The 27,409-nt window shown below is 38.6% G+C and overlaps 1 protein-coding gene across 1 annotated transcript in view; it reads right to left on the bottom strand.

The window, feature by feature from the left end:
• Window positions 1-8,373: 8,373 nt before the first annotated feature.
• Window positions 8,374-27,409, bottom strand: part of LOC131061298 (uncharacterized) — a 117,872-nt gene continuing 98,836 nt past the window's right edge. The window contains exons 2-4 of the mRNA XM_057994912.2: window positions 10,938-11,305; window positions 10,661-10,814; window positions 8,374-9,175 (exon numbers count right to left, since the gene is read on the bottom strand). Of these exons, the coding sequence (XP_057850895.2) occupies window positions 8,800-9,175; window positions 10,661-10,814; window positions 10,938-11,305 (898 nt within the window). The 3' untranslated portion in view covers window positions 8,374-8,799. The remainder of the gene's footprint in view (window positions 9,176-10,660; window positions 10,815-10,937; window positions 11,306-27,409) is intronic.

Raw genomic sequence — 27,409 nt, forward strand, 5'->3', positions numbered from 1 at the left:
CCCCGTTAGAAGAAGCATTAGAATTAAGGCTTCCCAAGGTTTAATTACCAATGAGATGAAGCATAATTTAGGTGACTTCTTTAATGAGGATAATGCTAATTCTTCCCATCCTAATCATGTCCCTATCTATCTAATTGATGAATCCCATGACAAACAAGAAGAAGCTTTAACCAGAGTTTCCATAGATCAACTTTCAACAATGGATGTCCCAAGAGTACCCTAATAATGAAGCTCTTCCATTAATTGAAGGCCCTAAACACATGATTCAAAGTGATATATTGCGTGGCATTGCTCACATTGTTGACTCTAATGTCATGCCTATCAAGAGTTGTGTTGAGAACTTAGGTTATTCCCAACCTTCAAATCAAATCAATTATTCTATTCCTTTGACCAATTCAATGGCTAGTATTCCTACTTTCACATCAAACATCATAACTACATCAACTCAAAATGCCATTCCTACAACCATTGGTCATGGGGGCAATCCCTCTTCTTCATTTAATCCTCCATCTTTACCTATGTCTTCCATAAGTATTCCTATTATCCCTCAGCCAATCAATGTGACACAAGGGGGCAATTCATTCAACAATTTTATTCCTCCTTCAAGTGTCTCGTTTTCTACGCAATCATCACCTATGCCTACTTATCATAATGTCCCACCTCCTTATTCTCAATCCATGCCTTCCTTCAATAACATCACACCACCTTCTCAATCAACTATGTCTAACATCAATTCTTCTACCGAAGAAACAATCAACAATCTTGCTCAAATTGTGTCTTCCTTACAACAACAAATTGCTTCTCTGAGTCAATCCAAGTTTAGTGTGCCTACCTTTGATGTTGCGAGCACACTTTCTCTTGATATTGTTAAAGTCGTGCAGCCTAAACATGTTGAGGTCCCTCAATTGGAACTCTATAATGGAAAGGGTGATCCTCTCACGCATGTTAAAACATTTCAAACCTTGTGTACTGATTTTTCTTATGACCAAAGAGGGCTTGCAAAACTGTTTACAAAAACATTAAGAGATAAAGCTTTACAATGGTATTGCTCTCTGCCTTCTTATTCCATCACTTCTTTTCAACAACTAGTAAATTCTTTTATCCAACAGTTTCAAAATAACATTGGTCCTAAAATCACTTTGACTGATTTAATGCATTGTAAACAAGGTGTTAAAGAAAAAGTGACTAATTTCATTGGTAGGTATAAGCATTTGTGTGCTCAAATTTCTTTTCATGTACCTGATAATGATATTCAAAGAATTTTCATTTCTAATTTGCAAAAAGATATTAGGGAAAAACTCCTTTTGTCTAAGTTTACTTCCTTTCCGTAGTTGTGCGCAACACTCCACAATTATCAACTGGTTGTGAGTCAAATGGAGCAATCCACTCCTATGGCTCTGAGTGATAAAGGGGAGAATGTTCAACAACCGTTTGCGAAGTTCAAACCAACAAAAGGCTTCATCAAGTTCAATGATACAATCAACAACAACAATGTGAATGCTACAACAAGTCTGCCTCTATTTCTAAATTTTTCAAAAGAGAAAGACAATTTACTCCTTTGAATGAATATTTACATAGTATTATGTCTCGGTTGTTGCAAAGAAATGTTATCAAACTTCCTCCTATAAAACAAGTTGATCCTTCTAAACTTGCATCCCCTTATTTTGATAACAATTCCTTTTGTCAATTTCATTGTCAGCCTAGTCATGATACTGAAAAATGTTTTGCATTGAAAAGTAAGATTCAAGATTTGATTGATAACAATGCTATATCTGTGACAGGTGTGAAAGATAAGGGAAATAAACCAGCACCTCCTAATCAAAATCTTAAAATTTTTATTGATCCATTACCTTCTCATACCTCTAATGTGATTGAGACTGAGTATACTTCTTTCTCTTCAGAGGAATTCACTTCTATGGCTCCGAACTTGGTAAATATGGTAGAAAAACAAGATATGCCTAAGGATTTTTGTATTACATTTGACCCTAGTGAGACCATTAGAGCACCCGATGGCCCATTAAACATAGTTGTGAAGGTTAAGGATATACCTTGTTGTGGTGCTCTTGTTGATCCCTCTTGCGTGGTTAACATCATCACTGAGGAGTATCTTTTCACTTTACGATTGCATAAACCAATATATGATGCCTCTAATGTAGTTGTTAAGTTATTTGATGGATTCTCTTGTCCTACCATTGGCTCTATCACCCTTCCTGTTGAAGTTCATACTAATCTATGTATGTTGACTTGTTTTCATACCCTCTTCCAAGAAATTATGTGTGAAGTTGGGTTATCCTTGGCTATCTTCCATGATGGCTATTGCTTCTCCAATTCATAAGTGTTTGAAATTTTCTCACAATGACGAAATCATAACTCTGAACCATAGCTTATTAGACCAACTGAAAGAAGCCCTGGTGTTCCTATTGATTTATTTTGGCCTAAGCAATTTCAATCTCTTCCATCAAGGAGCAATGCTCTTTTACAATCTTATAAAAAATGGAAGAAAGATATGACCTTATCCTTAAGTCAACCTAGATCCCCAACACTTGACATTCCTATCATACTTAAAGATGAAGTTCTTCCCCTCACTGATAGAACTAATCTCCCTCCCAAGGAAGATCTTCAATGTATTCCTATGGATGTGACTATGCCTTCTCCTAAGAAGAACAACAATATTCCTCCTAAGGTTAGACCTGTACCTCCTCATGATGGATCTGGTCTTCTTCCTACACCTAACATTCCTCCTTTATATGGCGTAATTTCACCTCCTTTCTCTTATAGAGAGAAGAGGCATGCTTCTCCTCTTGTCCAACCTAAAAGACCTCAACCTAAACCTTCAACTATCAAAGAGGAAAACATTGCTACTTTTTCAAATGTTCCTCCTTCTTCCACTAAGACTCGATGGAATAGTTGTGCAAGAGAACGCCGATGAAGACGTCGTGTTTGAGCTCGTGAAGTTGTTCCTCAAAATATTCAATCTCCTAAAACTCCAACAGTTGACATGATTCCCTTTTCTCCTAAGCAAGATGTTCAACCTACATCTCTAGATCATAAGTTGCACAAAACATGTGATGGTTTTACTCCTATTTGTGTTCGTGCTCCTCTTTCTATAAATCTTGATGAAGAAATGAGTGAAAATGTTATTCATGATGGCAATACAACTCGTAATGCTTCTGATAGTGATTATGAATATATTGATGTGGACAAACATTTATCAACTGAATTTTCACAAACCCTAATCCTAGCTTCTAGAATCGAACAAAGTGATTTACCACATGAGCATAGTCCTTGTTTGGATCTTGTGATAGCTCCATTAGTTGTGCTCGATGTCACTCCTCTGGCATGTTGCTTACCTTCCCGAAATAGTGATCAGCAAGATCGGGAGGTGGATGTCGTGCTAGATAAGTAACATTAGCACCGTAGATCTCTTATCCCTCTTCTTTCTTGCTCTTTTGTAACAATTCTTCTATGTGTATCCTTGTTCTTCTATTGTTCCCTTAATGTCTATTTGGGGACGATGCAAAGCATTGAGATATTTTCTTGGTCTCTTTCATGTTGATTGAAAAGACTCTTGTCTCCCCTTTCTTCCAAGGAAGTTTCATTTCTTTGGGGAATGACAATTATTATATGCATATACATATATGATATACATGAGTTATCATACAACATACCGACCCCGAGGAAAGCGAATTTGCCTTGTGTTTTGTGTTCATTGTCCTTGGGTTTATTCTTTGATTGGGGGCTAAATCCTTACGATAACGTGCTCCCTCTCTTCTCTCTCTTGGGTGTATCCTACCTTAAAGCAATCACTCCCGATAAGGCACGTGTGATCGCTTTAACGTGGGGGCATACACTTCGCTCATATTTTCCTTCTTGATACTTAGAATTATTTAGTGAACTTGGCTTTGCTTCATAATTTTGGTATCTTTTTCGTGACTCATAGTAAGGGGAACCTTGCTACTTGCAGTCATGGTTTTCCCCTTCTCGATCTTCCCTTTTACTCTGTCAATTGAAGTCATAAGATCCTAAGTCCACTAGGGGCTTGGTGCATCTTGCCTCCTTGACGTTGTAGAAGTCTTTCAATCTTGTTTCCTTGTATTTTACTGGCAGTATTGGCATACGCTTATACTCCCGCTAAAGTGGGGGCTAAATGTAGCGCCATAAAATTGCGACCCCTGCAATTTTCGACCACATTAGGGTCCTCACGCATGTGAATCGAATCCCTAAGCCTGATCAGAGACCAAAGACTTGCTCGACACCTGAAAACTGCATCTTTCTTGCCCTTCGCACTGCCCGAACTGCATCTTGTCCTGGAAAAAAGGGCAGGACAGGGGCGTGGCGCCCCTGTCCCTGCCCCATTTCGAGGCAGGATCCTTTCCAATTGTGCTTTGGTGGTTGTGCATTGAGCGGGAAAACTCCCCCGGTGTCGGCCTATGACAGAAAATCAGTCAATTAACCCAAATTGATGAGTATATATGTTGCATTTGTTCTCTCATTTGCAGAAGTTGGATGAGTGGGAAGTTTACATGAGATCAAGCATTCAAGAGCATTCAAGCATTCAAGCATTGAGCATTCTTAAGTCTCCTTTCAAGGCTAGGTGTTGCATTCAAGCATTCCTTTCCAACATTGAGCATTCTCAAGTCTCCTTTCAAGGCTAGGTGTTGCATTCAAGGCAAGGATTCAACCATTAAAGAGGAGATCCCTTTCAACATTCAATTCAATACAAGCAATCCCATCAACATTTTTATCACAACCTCCCTTGAGGTGATTTACATTTCAGTATTTCATTTACATTTACTTGCAAGTACTTTCTTTCATCATTTGGTTGATTCCAAAACTAGGGTTTGACCTAAAGGCAAACCCCCAATCCCAACCCCTTTTCCTCTCTTTTCTGTGTGTAGGTTGCAGGTACATAACTGTACTTTCGGATTCAAACTCCATTTGCAGAGGTGGAAAAACCTTTTTTGTTTAGCGGATTTTTCAGAGGACTGTGTACACTTTCGCCATGGTCCGGGCAATGTTTTCTCAAATTCGCAGGGCAGCTTCGTCTCGACATATTATTGCCAGAAGGTGCACAACTTCATCCTACGCTTCTATCTCGAGTTATAATTAGATCTTTGTTGCTTTTTCATTTGATCATAAGTACGCAATTCAATCAATTCAACTCTCATTCCAGAAAAGGGGATTAACTTACCATTCTTATATCACTCAGAAATTAATCTTCTTTTCTGGAGGTTGAATCTACTGTATTTCCCCCCCTCTTCTAATGTAATGCGTGAAAAGTGTTTGAAGGGAAATCCAAAGTGAAACTCTCATCTCTCCTTAGAGGGAAAAAAAACTTTCCTCTAGATCTCTCATTCGTTCATTTTTTCCAACATTACATATATATATTCATTGTTGCCCCTCTTGAATGCTTGATTATTTATTATTATTTTATTATTGATGATCATATTCATATTCACACACGTACTTGTATGGATATGAATATATCTATTTTGCATTCGATATGCTTATGTTTGTGCGAGTATCTTTGTGGCGTAAGTATTTTGTTGTAACGCCAAGGATGTTACTTCCTTGGCCTATACGTTGTCGGTGTTTCTTGGCTCGTGCTTCTTAGATGATAGCCATCCAGTAGTGGTACTTCAGATAGTCTTCTACCAAACTCAAGGGTTGTTGATTCATTTTTGAAAAAGTTATTTTATGGTTCGGGAGTGCTCTGTAATCATTTTATTTTGCCAGCCAATCTTTGTTCCGACTCAGTGTGAAAGACGATTATTCCCAAGTTGCTTATGAGATTGTTACTATCAAGTTTGGAGCTTTGTTGATTCCCTATCTAGTCTCTAGCCGATATTGTTGAGCACGGTTGACACCATTGGTCCACTCTGTCAATTCTTAGGCATGTGTTTACTTCTTTTTATTTCCATCTCTGTTGAGTTTGTCGGTCTATATAGTATTTGTTTGATGCTTTTAAGAATCAAGGATTAGATACATAGCACATTGAAGTTAGAATGATCCGTTATTGAAGCGATTATGAACGAAAGAGTATATGAGCATTTTGTTATGCTTCCTTGATGCATGGTATTTTGTTAGGTTGTGAATAGGACTGTGTGGTTATATTTTTCGGAATTCTCATGCAATGTATCCACCTCATGGTATAGCTGAGAGATGATCTGATTGATGCAATTTCTATGTACTGGGAATACTTATTTGTGTTGTGATTACAAACAGTTTTATTTTGAATGTCTGGTCTTTTCTTCCGAAAGTTATTCACTTGGAAATATGGGAATCATGAGCAACCCTTGAATCTTGTCTATTACTTTTTAGTTAATGAAGGAAAGAAAGCCCAATTTATGCCATTGAATAGCTCTGTTATGCATTTTTCGTGGTTTTGTTGAGAATGTGAAGCTCGTATGCGAACCTATTTGAATTGGGTTTTATAGTATGGTTAAATCGAAAACTTGTGCTTAGATAAAAACTTAATTTCAAATCCCTAAAGTAGGATTATATCGATGTCTACCTTGAAATATAGTTTTTTTTTGTGACTTACCATTGGTCAATTAGACCCATAAGAATGTTGCCAACACACAACTCTTCCTTTCATTATGTTGGGTAAGGGTGGTGGACAATGACTGCACACAATAGTGCTTATCTTGAAACCTTGGCCAAGGTGGCACAATAGTCAGCCTACGACTGTTAGTTCACAAGAGTCAGACACACCACTAGCCAGAGTGTCATGCAAGTTAGGGGATACCTATAGTGCATGACGAGTTAGTTAGTGTAGATTCTAAACACTAGACTCAGAGGCTTAATGGCATTTGTTCTATCTTTTATTTGCTATTCTCGTGAGGGGTTGGGCCCTTCCAATAGGAAAAGGCATAGGGGACTTATGTCCATGGAAAAACCCTTGATGATGCTCTCCCTCTCCCATGTTGTACCAAGCTATGCATCTGTTCCTTCAAGAAGTTCGTTGCTCTGTAATTTCTTAATCTCTCTCTCTTTCATTAGAATTTAATAATATTTAATTGTTACTTATTTTCCTTTCAGCTGAAATGGTAGTTAGCTGGTAGTTAAGTTAGTTTGTAACTGTTTCATTTTCAGCTGCACTTGATTGAAATGCAATTCCTTTTTGGTAGAATCGTTTAAAGTTAATGAAATTTTCCATTTAAGAATTTTGGTTGTTACATGAATTGAAGTATGATTGGAGCAAAGGGAAGAATTTTATGTCTAATAGTGACTGCAATAGTGATTTTTTTATTGGTTTAGCATTAGGGACTTTGGCCTAGCTTTAACAGTTCAACTGAATAGTGGAATCAGCATTGGACCCTGGACCCTACAAAAACATGGGTCGAAAGCTTTGGTGGTGGCTCAGAGTGTGCCAAAGAATCCCAAGAGAATACTTTGAAGACCAAACTGCTCATGGATATGCTCCCTCATTTTGTTGTCAATGTAATTCGATTTTTCTGAATCAAGAGGTTCGACCTTCTTTTAAGAAGGGAAGAATGATTTAAAGTTTAAACCATTCAGTGATTCCCCTCTAATGAATCAGAGAGTAATTGAATAACCAGTGGCAATCACAAGGTATCTCATTAAAATAACTATTTTTAGTGGAATAAAGAGTGGTATAAAAGGGCATTTAAAACTCTGCTGCAACAAAAAGTAGGGGATGTGAGTGTGGGCTTGTGGGTTATTTTAGGAGATTCCTTTTTTCTGATTTAAGGAAGGGATGTTCTACGCTGTAGGGCTGGGTTTTCTTTTCCTTTTGCTGTGGTAAAGCTTTTAATACGCTGGTTCAGGGGTGGAGGTCAATCTACATCACTAGACACTTATTTGCGATGATAGATCAATGAGGCCCAAGCCACCTCATCTCTTGGCTTGAATGAAGTGTAACCATGAGCAGCATTTTTTAAATTCAGTGACAAATTAGGTTACATGCATGGATTAAGATTAGAGTTTGGATTATTAGACACAGTTTTCTTGACTTTGGTGTGGCATAATACAGAATATATTTCACTATCTTACAAAAGTAAAACTCATCACGCTAGAGAGTATTTAAGATTATGAAATTTATAATCTATATACATGAAAACATGGAGAGTTTTAACAAGACTTTTCATTCAGAAGTTGAAATATATCAAATAAATAAGCTTCTCTACAAAGTAATATGGGGAATCTTTGTATCCAATAGCTGTAATATAATGTCAACTTTCATTGAAAAATAACTTACTTGACACCCAAGATAGAGCCACCGTAATAAAATCTAAATTCTGAAGAGAATGATGTCATAAACAAAATGGATTACAAAATGAAGAAAAATAAAATGTCATGAGACACATACCTAATGAGTTGTGAATTTCAATTGTAACATGTATCAGTATCTAAGAAAAAAAGTCGTTCACTTCCAGGCATCATATTACAAGGAACACAGTTGCAACAAATTATTCTTACTAATTATTTTTCCAATCTTATGTACAACTTTTTTCTTCTACAGATTTGTCATTAGTAAAAGATTTAGTTAACCTATGCTCTTCCTAACTGTATACAACGCTCTTGACAGCATTATAGTCGACCAACTTAAAAAGAATCTCCAAAGCAAGGCAAGTTATTGACCTTTTAAAGTGTCATAATAAGTATGTTATGTTTCAACCCTGCAACCTCAAACAGCTACAAGTAAATAAGCCAAAAGTAGCTTTGCCAAAAATAATTGCATAGGCAATTATTTTACTATTTGCTTGCATCAAAAAACTTTTGCTGTCTTGAAAAGATTTATAGTTAACCTCCGTTCGTGGGCGCTGGTCATTAGAATTAGTAATCATTACTCCACTCCTCAATATATTGCCTTCTTAACTGCTCATAATGTTTATGCAAATTGGTATTTCCTGATAGCATGTGACCTCCCGTTACTAAGCTAGAATGATGTAGAACCCCACTATTTTTCCAAACAAGCAAATAGCGTATAACAACTTTATTTTCCTTTCCCGGAGGAACCACCAAAAATCTATTATGAGTACAATACCTGACCCCAGAAAAAATCTCACAAAGAGCCAGAACAGAATACTCCGTTGGAACAGATCTAGCATGCTGATATGAATAGTTCATCTCAGTAGAGAAGTAGATTCCTTCTCCATAAGCCTTTCCTGAAGACATGTACTTTGTATTACTCAAACACCTTAAGCCATTCCTGCAGAACTCAAGACAATTGAGGATGTTCAGCTATGACGGAGATGTATATGACTTTAAAATGTGTATGAGTTATCCTACTACCTGCCAGCAAACATTTTTTTAATGAAATGATGCTGTTTATATTAACTGTATAAAATTTTCCAAAAATACACTATAACACAAGAAAAAAGGTAGGTGGAAAAAGTCAAACCCCATAGTCTATGCAAGGCAGAGCCTTGAACAACATATCCATAGAGAAATAGATACTAAAATATTAAAAGAGAAAAAACTGCAGAAAGTGCATAGGCTAATAGGTATGACCAATATTCAGACCAAAATACTGTATACCTTCAAAGCATGTAATAGGTGTTTTTCTGTTTTTTTTTCCGAGGTATTTTCAGTGGCATAGATTGTGAAGAATTCAAAAAGGTTAAATAGAAAATTTGTGGGAAATAATGTTAGTTGAATAACCATGCGAATGTATCATGTGTATCACTTGTAGATTCAAAGAGAATTTGTTTATGGGCTGTAACATTACTGATATTGGTATCTAAAGAAAAGATTCAAAAAGGACTGTAGCTGGGTGAATGTGTATATTGTGATTAAAAGATAACTAATTCTTTCAAATGATCACAATCTCTACCATAGGACCAAATAAGAAAGGACCATAACTTGGTAAATGTTTATGTTGTGATTAAAAGCAACTAATTCTCACGAATGTTTACAATCTCGCAGGAAAGCTTTAGCATAGGACCAAACAAGCAAGATCATCTTTACAATTCAACTTAAGAAAAGAATAAAAAATACAGATAAATTTGTTACATCAGAACACGTCCAACAACTTGTGTGAATAAGAGATTCAAAGCATCGGTGCCAAAGATTAGATTAACACATTTCTTGATGGAAATGGGTCTGTCATATATTCCCTTCTATAAAGTTATGCAGAAAGAGCTAGAAAAGAGAGGTAGATTACAACTTCACTCCAAAATAGACACTGGTGAAATCATAAAATGATTACATATTTCAAAACCATAATCGCTATTTGAGGGAATGCATTCTCTATTTTATGGATTTAGGGGGCCTATGATCACCCAAATGGCTATTAAACAGGTCCCAAAACACAAGGAGACCTCATGGATAAATTATTGGGCTCCCTGACCATCGCACGCAAGTTGGGGAGAGAATACGATAAAGGAGGAAGAAAGGTTGAAAGAATTAGCACCATAACTATAGAGGAAATATATATTGGAATGTTTCTGCATTACTATGGTTATGGTCTGTTTTTTTACTAGAGGTATTGCCATCAAAATGATCTTTACAGTCAGTATCTTATATATGTAATCTTTTTTACAATATTGAGTATGAATTAAGCTACCTCTGTCTGATGGGGTTGTAAAGCTAATAAATCATCATGATATAAAAGTTGTTCACGCTGAAGGACTCAAAAGAAACTCAATAAAAATATGCAGAAATTCAAAAAAAAAAAGAGTACCAGCAGACATACCTTATGATAGAGTACCAGTTGGATATATGACTTCCATGGAAGGCAAAGACAGATCCTTCAGTTTCCCTGCGCTGCTCAAAGTTCTGCTCACTCTCAGAATTATAGAAAACAGCAAACTGGTAAAGAGACTCATCTATATTCAATCTGTGACTATCTGGAAGTAGACAAAGAGACAATCTATTTGTAAACAACACATATCTCAAGATTTTGTATGGAAGCCACATTTTCTCTACAAAATCTTTTGGAGATAAATTAGCCTTGATGGAACTTATTTTACCAGTAGATTTATTATTCTTTTGCAGCCATGACATTCCTAGCTTCAGAACCAGTTCAGATTCACTAGAACATTTTTGCATCTCAGATAGTGGGAGAAAAGAATCTATTAACTCTCCCAAAAGCTCCAAATTTTTATTTTCCATATCTGGAATAGCAGCCCTTCCTTCAGAGGTACAATTACTGAAGAATCCTGAACGATTTCGAATTTCAATTTTTTTCAATAGAAAAGCTGGATATGGCTCAAAAACATCCCGAGTCTTATTTCTTGTTGCAGCAGCAGCAAGGTTAAGTTCCAAGTCAATAACCTCTGTATTCTGTAGTTCCTGTAGAACTGATGCTCCAATTCCCAGTTCTTCAAATCTGTACAAGCTGCGGGAAAATTAATTTCTTTTAGCACTATGTTAACACTGGATTAAAATCCCACAGAGAATACCAGTAGCACATCGTTAATATGTAGAATAAAAATATTGATTTTTCTTTCTTTGCAGATTTTGTTATATGTAACAGTTTCAAGAAAAGGTCCTGCTCAGGTGAGTGCTTAGCAGGACAATAGGACCAGCCCATCAAGAATGAGTACAGTGAATTTAGCAACCAGAATGTAAACCGGGTTATTTAAAAGGAAAAGGTCTCAAAGATAATTAACATGTTTATGCAACTTAAAAAACTTAGCATTTTAGCTTGATAGAAATGCTTCCAATGTTAAAGTTAGAGAATAGTTCTAAAACTAGGCGAGTTCCTATGTTACCAGAAATGCAATGTTTATGACCCATTCCACATTAAAAATGGACGAAATGCTGTGTCTGTTTTAAATGATCATTTCTGAGGTAGTGGTGTCATTATTCTTGTCTGCAATCAAAAACTGCTAGGAACATTTTTTTTCCTAAAACTGCTTGGTCTTTATAAAAAAATCCAACAGTAAATTCTTCCAGCAACAGTATAAATGGAAAGATCGTGGATTTTTTTAACATTTTAGAAGTTCATATGATTGTTGCAGACCATTTTCTGGGGATGTTTTGCATGATGCCTTCACTCACACAGATTATATTTTACATTCCTTTTTAACCTAAATTCTTTAAGAATTGTTATTCTTCTTTTATTTTAAATTATTATTTAATAAAGAGGAATTTAGTGGTTATTAAAATTAAATATTCTTATGTATATATAATCTGTTTTTCCATGCAACCCGTAAAAAACTCATTTTTCATTGCATTGTCATTGTTGTCACATTCTTTGTTTCTCATATCTCATTCCTGATAACATAGGTCAGTTCTCACCAGACTCGCAAGAACTTTTGTAAGCCAGGTAACTTGTGTGTTGAATGTGTGAAGTTCAATGGTCATCTGACCATTCCTCTTCTTCCCCCTTCTTCAATTACTTGCTGTCTCTTCATATTTGGAGAGTTAAAAACACTTAAAATAAATGATGAGAAGAGACTATGTAGTATGTAATGATCCCGTTCACCAGGTTAAGTTGGCCTAGTCCAATAACTAATAAATGCAGTTATTAAATATTTTATAATATCATTTATTTTCTTCCCACGGTCGACCTAGTTGTTTTTGTAAACGAACAAAAAAATAAGTTTTTTTTATTTCATAAATGAATAAGTCGGCTATAGGTCAGCCTATGTGTGGCAGTTATATCTTAACCGACCAAGGAAGTATATTTATAGGGCTTGATCGAGCTGTAAGAATCATCAAAGCATTTTGGAAGTCTTGCATTAAACGAATGCACTTGAAGCTCGGACACAAACCTGAGCCTTCAAACTGGTAGGACACAGCCCCTAACCAGTTGTTTCTATTAAGTTTTCCAGCGAACATTTTATCTCTGTCATTTGGTTCGATCAGCCAATCTAGTCCTTGTCTAATTACAGCTTTATACAGGCTAACCAAGGTGGGGCTGGAATCACAATGACAGTCGCAGCATCAAATCAGTCCCAGTAACTGTCTGATGCCTGCAAAAGGAAAGCTCAAGGTGATTCCATCAGCCAGCACTTCCAGAGATTGATATTGGAAGAGGAGCACCTAACATCATTGATTCCAGGTGGCTGTGGGTTATCTCAGAGGCACCCTTTGTGGACAGATCGAACACATTCACTTGTAAGGGAAAATTGCACTAGAATCATATGCTTCAACGCAAGCATTCCAATCGATCTCCCATCAGCGATACCTAACAGGCAAGGGTCATATATCAGAGGGTTCAGATTGCATTTTTTTTTTAGGTGATTATTCCTGAATAGTGTTGGTTGGTGATGGATTGAATATCAACAGATGTTATTATATGCATTGAACAATGCATAGAATGCAGGAGTAATGATAATACTTTTCCTGAAACAATAAGTGTTTCCTGTAACTTTGTAACTCTCTGATTACCTGTTCTGAGTTGAGTGGTTTATTTCCATTTTTGTGACTACTACTGAGAATTTACTGCTATAAATTGCAAGTTTATTAGTTGGCTTATTTCAGTGGTATCAGAGCCTTTTCATCCTGCCAGCCTATGGTTAGGTTATGAGTGACAGGGAGCAACGCTACCAGCACTGTGAGAAGAAAAGAGAAGCCACCATGAGGGATGAAGGAGGAGGGCAATCCTAGGAGTTCATCAAGGAGAAGAGATTCTATGTGGGAGATGGTCCAATTATTGAAAGGTCCGGGGCAGCAGTTGAGCAACGATAGGCCTGTTCATAACAAAGAAGATGAGAGTTGTTCAAATGGAGACAAAGCTCCAGGGAAGGCAAAGGCTTCAACCTCAGCCAACTCAAGGATCTTCAAGGCTAAATTCTTAGACAAAGATACAGTGGTCAAGATTGATGAAGAACAACACTAGTCCGAGGGTGGTTTAGCAAGATTTTATGAGGCATATTACGCCTTAAGCCCTGCCATTTGTGTAGACCTGTCTTTTACAGACTATTATGAAATGAAGAAAGCAATAGGGCATGGGAGGAAAGGGTATGAAGGAAGGAAGGACATTCAACATCGAATGGGGAAGGTTACCATCCCAACTTTTGATGGGTCTGAAAGTTCATCAATGGTGCAGGAGCACCCTTCTAAGGTCCTCCTCCTTTTGGTTTTTGTTGGTGTTTTGCTTCTTTAAGAAGCCATTGTAAATATAATAAGAGCCATGAGCTCATTAGTCTTAATTAGGTCCTAGTTTAGGTCCTAGGTTCTCAAGTCTTGGTTGAGATTTCTTGTGGAGGAGAGGTTATGTGTGCCATTGATGAGTTTGGGGTCCTTTTAGCATGGTGGTGTCCATAGGATAGCCCAAAGTAGGTCTAGGAGTCAAGAAAAGCAACTTTGCAAAAGTTGCATGACAACTTTTCAAAGTTGTCAAGCAACTTTTCCACCTAATAGGTCAAAAACCTTAGCTTAGCGTGGAGAACTCTAATTTTGGCACACAGACCGAGGAAAGGATACTATATATAGTTTCAAACCTTAAAATGAGGGGTTGGATGTTAGTTTTGTACGGCCCAAGAAAAGAGACCTTGACTGTGACTGTAATTTTGGTTGCCAGTCGGCACAAATGGAGCATCAAAGAGTGATAATGGATTGTTTTGCAGATTAAATTGTGTTGAAAGCTTTGTGTTGTGTTTACTCTTCCATTTTGAGCAATTAGCTTTAGTGTGTTGTGCAGGTTTTGAGTCTTTTGTAAATATTTTGTAAAACACTCTTTCACTGTCCAGTTTTGGACTGTTTTGTGTCAATGGGTTAACAACTCCTATCCCCATTGTGGAATCACCATGAAACCATGGGGAATAGGAGTGCAGACCCTGTACATTACTTCAGAGCGAGTAGGGCCCTTGAAGATGCAGGGAAGCCATCCAAAGACCCACTCTTAGGCGAGACTGGACAGTGCCCGGCTAGGGAGGGTTAAGGTTGCAGAGGTCTGTGAGAGCAAGGAAGGTCAGAGGAGGATGCACCCTTTGGAGGAGTTGCAGAGGGGTGTGTGGGGCACCATTGGTGAGAAGGAGGAGCTTCCACCAATCCAGACAAGGTGGTAGAAACACTAAACCTTCATTGTGACCCTGGCAGGCCTAAAAACCCTCTTAAAAACCCCAAAATTCACCTAGGGCAGTGTATGGACACTTGGAGGCCTAAAACCTGGAAAATCTTTGAGCTTTTGCCAATTGAACAACAGTCCTTTTGGGGAGTTTCACAAGTTGGGTCATCGTTTGCAAGAGGGAGCCCTAAAAGTCCAGAATGGAGGCCTAATTGGGCTCATTCCTTGTAGCCCTATTTTGCAGGATAGAGGCAAAATTGTGAGATCGGTAATAGATAGGGAGGCCTAAATCTCTTGGGGGTACATGAATGGTTGGAAAACCATGCCTAGAACCTGTCCTAACCTTGCTAGGACCTAAGAAGGTGTAGGATAAGCCAAACCTTTATGAGCCTAAATAAGGGTTCTTCTGAATCTCATGAGTAGGTGAGACCTTAGGAGAAGTATTGCAAGTTGTTGGTGGGTGGATTGGGCAAGGTCAGGGGATTCCACAAGCAAGGGAAGTCCTAGAGACCCTAGGGTGTGGTTAGAACACCTGGTGATCCAAGGAGAGGATCAAAGAGCATAGACTAGGCTAGTCTACCCCATACCCATTCCCATCAGATTGGTATCAGAGCAAGTTAAAGGTTTGGTGGACCGTGCATGTCTCTATATTCTGGTGAATCAGTAGGGGAGAACATAATGGTCACTAATGCAGAGCTGGCTAGGGAGGTAGAAGAGCAGAAGGAGAAAAATAGACTCCTTGAAGAAGCTATGAGTGAGATAAGGGACAAGCTGCAAGAAGTGGTTGATCAGAGGACACATGGACCCTGGGGTGAGGACACCAAGGATAAAGGCAAGAAAACTATTGACATAGATGACATTATACCTGAACCAGACCCCTTGATCAATGAAGAACCTTTTGTAAAGGCCATTAAGGCTTTGAATACCAAAGCTTTTGAAGGATTGCCACATTTCAGTGGAAGGATGGATATTGACACCGTCATGGATGGATTGAGGGTATGGAGAACCACTTTGAATGTGAAGGTGTGACAGAAGCTCAAAAGGTTAAGGTTGCCAAATCAAGACTAAGGGGAGCAGCCTTGACATGGTGGAAGTATCTGCAAGAAGAGAGAGTTAGCATGGGGAAGCTACCTATTGCAAATTGGAAGGCCATGGTGAATAAGATCAAGGAGAACTACTTACCAGAGGATTATGAAGTCCAACTTCATAAGAAGAGACAGGGATTGAAGCAAAAAGACCTTGATGTGACCTCCTACATAGAGGAGTTTCAAAAGCTTTGCCTTAGATCAAAAGTCCAAGAAGAGGAATCTATCAAGGTGGCTAGGTATCTAAGTGGTCTAAAGTGGAACATCCAAGAGGAGATAAGCCTGTGGACTCCTACCACTGTCCAAAAATGTCATCAGCTTGCTGCTAAGGTGGAAGAGAGGAACAAAAGGAAAGGAGACTCTAACAACAGGGGTAGAGGCAGAGGTAGAGATCAAATGAATCATCGAGGTGGTTACCAAAGCAAGGCAAATGAGCAAAGGAACCAAGGAGAGTCCAAGTTGACTGAACATAGCAGTGAAATCAATCTCAGAGGAGGCCATTCTAGAGGAAGAGGTGCACAAGGGGGTCCAAGTAGGGGTAGAGGTACCGGCAGGGGTACTTCCTACTTTGCAACCATGAAATGCTACAACTATGGTCAATTGGGACACCCGGCCTATAGATGTCCTAACAAGCCTACCTCATCAAACAGTGGAAAGAGGGTTGCTTATGCTCATGAAGACACATCAAGCAGCAAGACACCTGAGGTGGACCATATTGAGTCAGAGATTGGGGAGAATCTGATGTTCAATAGAGTCTTGATAAGACAACCGGTTAAGGATGAACCTAAGCATAGGAGGGCATTGTTTAGGGTGAGATGCAAAATCTTTGGTAAAGTTTGCAAGGTGATAGTTGATTCAGGGTCAACTGATAACATAACATCAGATGAGGCAGCCAAGAAGTTGAAACTCACAAGGATACCCCACACTAGCCCTTACAAGGTGACATGGTTGAATCAAGAGCAGAGTGTGCTTGTCAATGAACAGACTTGGGTAGAGTTCTCTATTGGAGGATACAAGGATAAGATCCTTTGTGATGTGTTACCCATGGATGCCTGTCATCTACTGCTAGGTAGACCCTGGCAATTTGATAGGAAGGTGATCTATGATGGAGAGGAGAACTCCATTTCCTTCAAGAAGGATAGCAAAACCTTTATGATTTAGTCTCTGACAGAGAATGATGAGGGAACCTCAAGAACACCTAGTGTCTTACTGACTACTGGTAAAGAGTTCTTACACTTGCTACATGAGGAGGAGACAGTGAGTTGTGCCATCTTTGTGAAGCCAAAGGAGGAGGAAGACAAGTTGCAGACAGAGGTACCCAAGGAGGTGAAGCAAATGTTGCAAGAGTATAAGGACATAGTGAGTGATGGAGCACTTGCAACACTTCCACCAAGAAGGTCTATTAGCCATCAAATAGACTTTGTTCCCGGTGCATCCCTACCCAATAAAGCAGCATATAAGCTCACCCCTGACCAAAATAAGGAGGTGGCAAGGCAAGTGCAGGAGTTGTTGGATCAAGGACTGATCAAGAAGAGCATCAGCCCATGTGTAGTCCGGGTAGTGCTAGCATCAAAGAAGGGAGGCAAGTGGAGACTTTGCACTGATTCAAGGGCAATCAATAGGATCACCATAAGGTACAGATTTCCTATTCCTAGAATAGAGGATCTGATGGACTTTTTAGGAGGTGCCATGTATTTTACCAAGTTGGACCTTAAAAGTGGTTATCACCAGATTAGAATTAAGGAGGGTGATGAGTGGAAGACCGCTTTTAAGACCACAGAAGGGTTGTATGAATGGCTTGTGATGCCATTTGGACTTACTAATGCCCCAAGCACCTTCAGGAGGTTGATGAATGAGGTGTTAAAGGACTTCACAGGCAGGTTTGTGGTGGTGTACTTAGATGACATACTCATCTATAGCAGAACTACAGAGGAGCACCTAGAACATCTGAGGTTAGTCCTAGAGAGGTTGCATGAAGAGAAGTTGGCAATCAACTTAGAGAAGTGTGACTTTTTGAAGCAAGAGTTGGTCTACTTGGGATTTGTGGTGTCTAAGGGAACCTTGAAGATGGATCCAAGCAAAGTGGAGGCAATCTTGAATTGGCCTGCCCCTAAAACAAGGACTGAAATTAGGAGTTTCCATGGTTTAGCCCAATTCTATAGAAAGTTTGTGAGGAACTTCAGTGGCATATGTGCACCAGTACTTGACACCGTAAAAGGAGGCCTAAAAACCAAATTCTAGTGGACTGAACAGGCTGATAAAGCATTCCAATTATTGAAGCCAGAAGTAGCCACAAAACCCATCCTACTCTTACCTACTTTTGACAAGCTATTTACATTGGAATGTGATGCAAGTGGCATTGTAGTAGCGGGTGTTTTGAGTCAAGAGGGAAGGCCTGTGGCATTTTTCAGTGAGAAGCTTAATGAGGCAAAGAAGAAGTACTCAGCCTATGACCTAGAGTTGTATGCACTAGTTCAGTCTCTCAAAAAGTGGAGGCATTACCTACTCCCAAAGGAATTTGTGGTGTTCACAGATAACCAGGCTTTGAGTTACATTAACACTCAAGAGAAGCTTAGCAATAGACATTTGAAATGGATGGAATACCTCCAATCCTTCACCTTCACCATCAAACACAAAAAGGGGCAACTCAACAAGGTGGCAGATGCTTTAAGCAGGAAGTTGTTGACTGTTCAAGAGTTACAATTGCAGAGCATAGGAATAGAAGGTTTCAAGGACCTCTATGAAGTAGATGAAGAGTTCTCATCAGCCTACAAGGTTTGCAAGGAGTTTGAGAATCATTTTCATGGTGAGTATACACTCTTCAAAGTGGTCTCTTGTTCAAAGGTAATCAGTTATGTGTGCCTAGAGGATCCATGAGAGAAAACCTCATCCAAGAAAAACACAATGGTAGTCTAAGTGGACACTTTGGAGTCAACAAAACTTTGGATCTAGTACAGAGGTACTATTATTGGCCTAAGTTGCCAAGAGATGTGAGAAAGTATGTGGAGCAATGTGGTGTGTGTCAAAGGGCAAAAGGAGGGTCAAGTAATGCAGGCCTCTATCAACCATTACCGGTCCCAAATAGGCCTTGGGAGTGTGTGAGCATGGACTTTGTAGTAGGACTCCCCAAGACAAAGACAGGTATGGATAGCATCTATGTGGTAGTAGATAGGTTTTCTAAGATGAGCCATTTCATTCCATGTAAAACTACTCATGATGCTAGCTATGTTGCACATCTCTTCTTTAAGGAGATTGTAAGGATTCATGGACTCCCACTAAGTATTGTTTCAGATAGGGACAGCAAGTTCATGGGCCATTTTTGGCAAACCTTATGGAAAAGACTAGGGACCAATTTATCATTTAGCTCAGCTTACCATCCACAGATTGATGGTCAAACTGAAGTCATTAATAGGGTGTTAGGCAACTTGTTGAGGTGTCTAACCAAGGAGTATGGGCAGACATGGGATCTAGTCATTCCACAAGTGGAGTATGCCTACAATGACAGTGTAAATAGGACCACTGGAAGGAGTCCTTTTGAGGTTGTCTATGGTAGACATCCAAGGGGAGTGTGTGAACTAAGGGAACTTGGTTCCATGGAGATGAAGAGTGGCCAAGCAGAGGATTTCACTCAAACCATCAAGGAGGTCCAAGAACAGGTCAAGAGAGCCATCCTAGAGTCTACTCAAAAACTGAAAGCTAAAGTGGATGAGAAAAGGAGAGAGGTTCAATTCAAAGTGGGTGACTATGTGATGGTCCGTCTAAGCAAAGCTAGAATGCAAAGTGGCAAGCCTACTAAACTGCAAATGAAGAGGGTAGGACCTTGTAGAATTCTATCCAAATATGGTGAAAACGCCTACAAGGTGGATCTTCCTTCAGATTTGGCTATATCACCAGTCTTTAATGTTGCTGACCTGATACTATACAAGGGTGAAATAGCAGGACAAACTGAGAATCAAGCCAAGGTACCACAAGACTTGGATGTGAATGCTTTACCTCAAGTGAAGCAACCCATAGCAGAGGAAATCTTGGAGTCAAGGGTGAAAAAGTCTAGTAGACACCAGGTCTATATGGAACACTTGGTGAAGTGGGTAGGTCAACCTGAGTCTGAAGCCACTTGGGTTGAAGAGGGCAGGTTCAAGAAACTTGGTATTGACCCGGCTCTCATTTCTCCCTTAGTTCCTTAATTTTGTGTAGAGGGAGAGTATGGTGCAAGAGCACCCTTCTAAGGTCCTCCTCCTTTTGGTTTTTGTTGGTGTTTTGCTTCTTTAAGAAGCCATTGTAAATATAATAAGAGCCATGAGCTCATTAGTCTTAATTAGGTCCTAGTTTAGGTCCTAGGTTCTCAAGTCTTGGTTGAGAATCTTGAGATTTCTTGTGGAGGAGAGGTTATGTGTGCCATTGATGAGTTTGGGGTCCTTTTAGCATGGTGGTGTCCATAGGATAGCCCAAAGTAGGCCTAGGAGTCAAGAAAAGCAACTTTGCAAAAGTTGCTCAAAAGTTGCAAAAAGTTGCATGACAACTTTTCAAAGTTGTCAAGCAACTTTTCCACCTAATAGGGGTCAAAAACCTTAGCTTAGAATGGAGAACCTTAATTTTGGCACACAGACCGAGGAAAGGATACTATATATAGTTTCAAACCCTAAAATGAGGGGTTGGATGTTAGTTTTGTACGGCCCAAGAAAAGAGACCTTGACTGTGACTGTAATTTTGGTTGCCAGTCGGCACAAATGGAGCATCAAAGAGTGATAATGGATTGTTTTGCAGATTAAACTGTGTTGAAAGCTTTGTGTTGTGTTTACTCTTTCATTTTGAGCAATTAGCTTTAGTGTGTTGTGCAGGTTTTGAGTCTTTTGTAAATATTTTGTAAAACACTCTTTCACTGTCCAGTTTTGGACTGTTTTGTGTCAATGGGTTAACAACTCCTATCCCCATTGTGGAATCACCATGAAACCATGGGGAATAGGAGTGCAGACCCTGTACATTACTTCAGAGCAAACAGGGCCCTTGAAGATGCAGGGAAGCCATCCAAAGACCCACTCCTAGGCGAGACTGGACAGTGCCCGGCTAGGAAGGGTTAAGGTTGTAGAGGTCCGTGAGAGCAAGGAAGGTCAGAGGAGGATGCACCCTTTGGAGGAGTTGTAGAGGGGTGTGTGGAGCACCATTGGTGAGAAGGAGGAGCTTCCACCAATCCAGACAAGGTGGTAGAAACACTAAACCTTCACTGTGACCCTGGCAGGCCTAAAAACCCTCTTAAAAACCCTTAAAAACCCCAAAATTCACCTAGGGCAGTGTATGGACACTTGGAGGCCTAAAACCTGGAAAATCTTTGAGCTTTTGCCAATTGAACAACAGTTCTTTTGGGGAGTTTCACAAGTTGGGTCATCGTTTGCAAGAGGGAGCCCTAAAAGTCCGGAATGGAGGCCTTATTGGGCTCATTCCTTGTAGCTCTATTTTGCAGGATAGAGGCAAAATTGTGAGATCGGTAATAGATAGGGAGGCCTAAATCTCTTGGGGGTACATGAATGGTTGGAAAACCATGCCTAGAACCTGTCCTAACCTTGCTAGGACTTAAGAAGGTGTAGGATAAGCCAAACCATTATGAGCCTAAATAAGGGTTCTTCTGAATCTCATGAGTAGGTGAGACCTTAGGAGAAGTATTCCAAGTTGTTGGTGGGTGGATTGGGCAAGGTCAGGGGATTCCACAAGCAAGGGAAGTCCTAGAGACCCTAGGGTGTGGTTAGAACACCTGGTGATCCAAGGAGAGGATCAAAGAGCATAGACTAGGCTAGTCTACCCCATACCCATTCCCATCAATCAACAAGAGCTTGGTCGCAAAAGTTAGAGACATAATTCTCATCGAATCCAATGTTTGATGAAGAAGCCAGCAAATTTGCCACCCTACACCTGGAAGGGACAGCCCATGAATGGTGGTACGATGGCATGATAACTCAAGGGCATGATTCTATAACTACTATGGAGGATTTCCACCAAAGGTTAACCAGAAGATTTGATAGGAAGGATCCGGAAATTCATTTCAGGGATTTATGTCATGTCCCCTCCTGGATCGTTATATATATACGGAGAGAAAGACAGAGACCTTAAATGAAGAAATTATTATTATTAGTTAATATAATAATTATTAATTTATAGATTATGAAGAAATCTAACAATAAGAAAAATCTGACAATGCGTGTATGCTTCGTGTTTGAAATTATCCATGTGTATTCTTCGTGTTTTTATGTGTATGCTCTGTGTTTGTGATTCATATTGGGAGATAACTCAGTTTGAGAAAATTGCCAATTGCTTGAGGACAAGCAATTTTGAGAAGGGCGGACTGTCATGTCCCCTCTTGGATCGTTATATATATACGGAGAGAAACAGAGAGACCCTAAATGAAGAAATTATTATTATTAGTTAATATAATAATATTAATTTATAGATTATTAATTTACAAATAATAATAAACCATAAAATAATTAAATAATATTTACTGATTGTTAATTTACAAATTATTAATAATGGCTTATTAATAATGATTGGTAATGAATATTGGGAAGCGTTGAAAAGTCACCGCCATTCCCAAATCCATTCTAATGGACACGACTCCCCACTAAGGACGTGGAGGGAATAAAGGGAAGGTTCAGGAAAAAAAAAAGAGGGGGGGGGAGGAGACCACGTAAGCTGCCTCGTGGTCTCCTCCCCCCCCTTCTCTTTCTCTCCCTATATATATATAACGATCTAGGAGGGGACATGACAGTCCGCCCTTCTCAAAATTGCTTGTCCTCAAGCAATTGGCAATTTTCTCAAACTGAGTTATCTCCCAATATGAATCACAAACACAGAGCATACACATAAAAACACGAAGAATACACATGGATAATTTCAAACACGAAGCATACACGCATTGTCAGATTTTTCTTATTGTTAGATTTTAAATTAATAATCTATAAATTAATAATTATTATATTAACTAATAATAATAATTTCTTCATTTAGGGTCTCTCTCTTTCTCTCCGTATATATATAATGATCCAGGAGGGGACATGACAGTCCACCCTTCTCAAAATTGCTTGTCCTCAAGCAATTGGCAATTTTTTCAAACTGAGTTATCTCCCAATATGAATCACAAACACGGAGCATACACATAAAAACACGAAGAATACACATGGATATATTCAAACACGAAGCATACACGCATTGTCAGATTTTCCCTGATTGGTAATGAATATTGGGAAGCGGTGGCTTTTCAAGGAGTCACCGCCATTCCCAAATCCATTCTAATGGACACGACTCCCCACTAAGGACGTGGAGGGGAATAAAGGGAAGGTTTGGGAAAAAAAAAAGAAGGGGGGGGAGGAGACCATGTAAGCTGCTTCAGCCACGTCTGCATTCTATTCAACCCGATAGTGGTAATAAGCAGTCAAAGGGAACTCAAACAAAGGTGCTGACCAGACTGAAGATTATCTACAAGTCTGTATGGTGTACGGAGTTTGAAAAGAAAGACAAATCAAAGATATACACCAAGTGTGTGTATAATAAAAGAAGATCTTTGTGTGAGAGTGGTGTACACGTAGAGTGAATAAAGAGATCTTTATTAGAATATCTTTCAGTTTTAAGGGGGAGGATAAGAAGGCTGCTACATGGTTAAGGGGAAAGGTCTGAATGCTACAACAACAGGTTACGCACAGGTAAGTCATGTAGGAGTATTTTATTATATGTGTTAATAAATATAAATAATGAACATGTTATTACATATATTAATGAATATAATGAATATTTAATATATATGTTAATGAATGAATATTCTAATATATATGTTAATGAATATAATTAAGGCATATTTAATATATATGTTAATGAATATAAGTAATGAATATTTTGGAATATACGTTAATAAATAAATAAGAATATATGTTAATGAATAGTTTTCTGAATATATGTTATGGAATACTAGGAATATGTAAATGTAGATTATGGAATGGAAAATAGTGATAAAATGCAAAAATGTATTATAAATGTGATTACATGTTGGAGGCTATAGGGAGGAAACTCCCCTTAGTCTAAGGGAGGGATTATGATAATCCTTAGGGCAGTATATATACTGAATATCTATATGCATATTTATGGCTTGGTTGACTAAGTTCATCCAAGAAGGGACAGATCTGGCCGGTCCCCTCTGAGGACTTGGATGATGAGATGCATCATCCAAGGCAAGGAATTGACATAGGGTCTTCCTTGGATGGCTTGGGTGTAAGAAATTACAGGAATCGAATTAACCTTTGATTTCCTGGATGGCTTGGGTGTAAGAAATTACAGGAATCGAATTAACCTTCGATTTCCTGGATGGCTTGGATGTGAGAAATTACATCCAAGACAGGAATCGAATTAACCTTTGATTTCCTGGATGGCTTGGAACCAAGTTGGGTTCCAAGAAGGCGAGCTTCACAGCCGCCTAAGGACATGTCCCAGTACTGCACTCGTATCCTTTTTATTAAATAAGAATTGAGATTAGTACTAATTAAGTAATTTAAGTTTAATTGCAAATTAGATTAGTAATATATATATATATATATATATATATATTTGTTGCACTCTAACAGTCTGTTTTGCAGGACAGTGATCCCTAACTAGTAGGGACACTACAATTTAGCACAGCTTAAGCAAGAGGGAGAAATGGAAAACTATGTGGCTGAGTTTTAAAGGCTTGCAGTAATGGTTCCTGATGTAACGGAGAGGAGACTTATAGTATAGTCCTATTTGTTGAAGGCCTAACTGAACCTCTCAAGGGTTTAATAAGAGCATTCAACCCAAGCACACTACAAGAAGCCATTACGAGAGCCTTTAATTTGGAAGATTCAGTGGCTAGGGACAGCTTTAATACCAAGAAGATAGCACCTCCTATTCTGTCCAAGAAACCTTTCCAGAAGAACATTACCTTTCCAAAGACATCACCACCAAAGCCAAATCAAGCCAAAATATCTAAGAATGAGTTAACCTTGGCAGCTAAGGCATAGGTGTTTAGGCAAAGGGCAAATACATTACATAGAGGTAATTTTTGATGAAGACACAAAAAGTCATGAAGTTGAACTTGGAAATGAGGTAGAAGAGGTGGAGCAAATACACCAAGGATAAGGATCTTCAAGAGGAACACTTGCAGCACTTTCAGGAGCACCGCAATATAATGCTTTCTGCCTTGGAGGAGTCTTGAAAGGTTAAAAGGTAACAATCCATATTGATAGTAGACCTACCTATAACTATGTCAATGAAGAGGTAGTGGAGAGGTTGAGATTGAATATTGAAAAAACTAAAGGTTTCGATGTAAAGGTTGCACGTGGAACCATTCTTTCATGCACTATGAAGGTTCCCCAAATGGAATTGATGATGGTGGAATACAAAATGAGGGATGATTTTTATGTAATCAGCATGGATATGGAAGTAGTTTTAGGAGTTCAATGGACGTACGCAATTGATGTTGAAGTTATATAGCTGCGAGAGAGCCTTCCTCTTGCGTTGGTAATTTATTTCATATCCGTTTTTATTCAGTGTGGCTAGCTCCTTCGTAACCGTCCTTCCAGCATGGCAAGCGTGGCTTGTTCTTTCGTCTTCCTTCCTCTTGTTGTCAGTGAAGTTCATTGTTTTCTATCTGGATCGCTGTTGGTATATGACATGTCTTCTTCCGTTCGTACTTGTCTCTCCATCTGCCTTCTTCATGAGTTATGACGGATGTGTTACCGTTTTCTTTTGGCGCAAATGTCTTTTGTCTTCCCGCGACAGCTATACGTTTGGACGTTCCAAAGGATATGATGTTTGCTTCAGAATTATTATTTTTATTCTTATTGATGCACTCTCAGATTCTACTACTGTGATATTTGTTTTGTATTGGGCATGTTGCCAGAGTTTGATAGATAGTCGTTTGTGTGCTTCATCTCATTGTCATCATGATACTTTTCAGTATTATTTTATATCCAAATTCTGAGAATTTCAGTATTCAATGTTTTATGAAGAACAATTGATATGTGTAATCATTATGTTTTGGGAAGAGGAGTATATCAACAGTTATTATTCTGTCAAGGAGTTGTATCTGATAAGAGAGCGATTCAGACTTGTGATAGTCAATTGAAGCTTTCAATATTTGTATTGATCATCTGAAGTTTTCAATAAAAGAATTATTTTTGTGGGCTAGGTTTTTCACCCTCAAGTGGAGGGTTTTCCCAAGATAATTTGTTGTGTATCTTGTTCTCTTAAGTTTTCTTAGTTTTTGTTATCTGAGTTTGTAGCTTTCTGGTTCTATTTTAACATGGTATCAGAGCGGGTATAAAGAAAAGGTCCAAAATCAAATTGATTAGTTTTGAAATTTTCTTTATTTGGAGCTTTAGTCTGTTTATTTCAAGTTTTTCCATCATGGTGAATGGACTCAAAGTTGAAGACAGATTGGATGGTGCAGCCAATTACACTTCATGGAAATTCAGGATTCTTATTGTGCTAAAAGAGAATGATCTTCTTAACTATGTGAAATCTGTTGTAGATGAACCTTGAGATAACACTGAGAAAGCTCAATGGAGGAAGAATAATCTCATGGCTAAAAAGATTCTAATTGATTCTGTTAAGGATCATCTTGTACTTGTTATATCCAAGTTGAATTCAACCAAAGAAATGTTCGACTGCCTTCAAAGCTTGTATGAATTCAACAGTACTAGTAGAGCTCTAGCATTGAGATGTCAACTCCATATCAAAATGGCTAGAGGTGAATCTGTTGTTTCTTTCTTTATGAAGATTACAGAATTGAAGGATCAACTCAATGCTATTGGAGATTCTATTGGAGATTCTATTGAGGATAAAGACTTGGTTATGCTGGCCATGAATGGCCTTCCTCACTCTTGGGAATCTTTCATTCAAGGTATTAATGGAAGAAATGAGTTACCCAAGTTTGATCGTTTGAGAGCTCATTGTATTCAAGAGGAATGCAGATTGGAGGCAAGAGGAATTGGTTGTAAGTCTCATCATGAAGAAGATCATGTTCTTGCTGCCCATACGTCTAAAAGAAAAGGAAGGAAAGGGAACTTCAAAAAGTTCAGAGAGAGAAATTCTGACTCAACTCCTGAATGTAAGAGAAGAAAGGACCTCTCTAGACTGCAATGCTTCAGATGTGAAAAGTTTGGTCACTTTGCTAGAGAATGTCCTTCTAGACCCAAACCTCAAGCTGCAACAACTAATGTTTAAAATGTTTCTCCTCATAAAGAGTCTAGTGAAAATTCAAAGGGGTTTTTATTTATTTCTGCTCTCTCCAGTAATATTCCTACTGACAGTGATACATGGCTTATTGATAGTGGAGCCTCCTGCCATATTACTGGTTATCGTGAACACCTCTCTAACTTGAAGGAAAAAGATTCTTATCTTC

The sequence above is a fragment of the Cryptomeria japonica genome, chromosome 11, assembly GCF_030272615.1.
Source record: "Cryptomeria japonica chromosome 11, Sugi_1.0, whole genome shotgun sequence".
Lineage (NCBI taxonomy): Eukaryota > Viridiplantae > Streptophyta > Pinopsida > Cupressales > Cupressaceae > Cryptomeria > Cryptomeria japonica.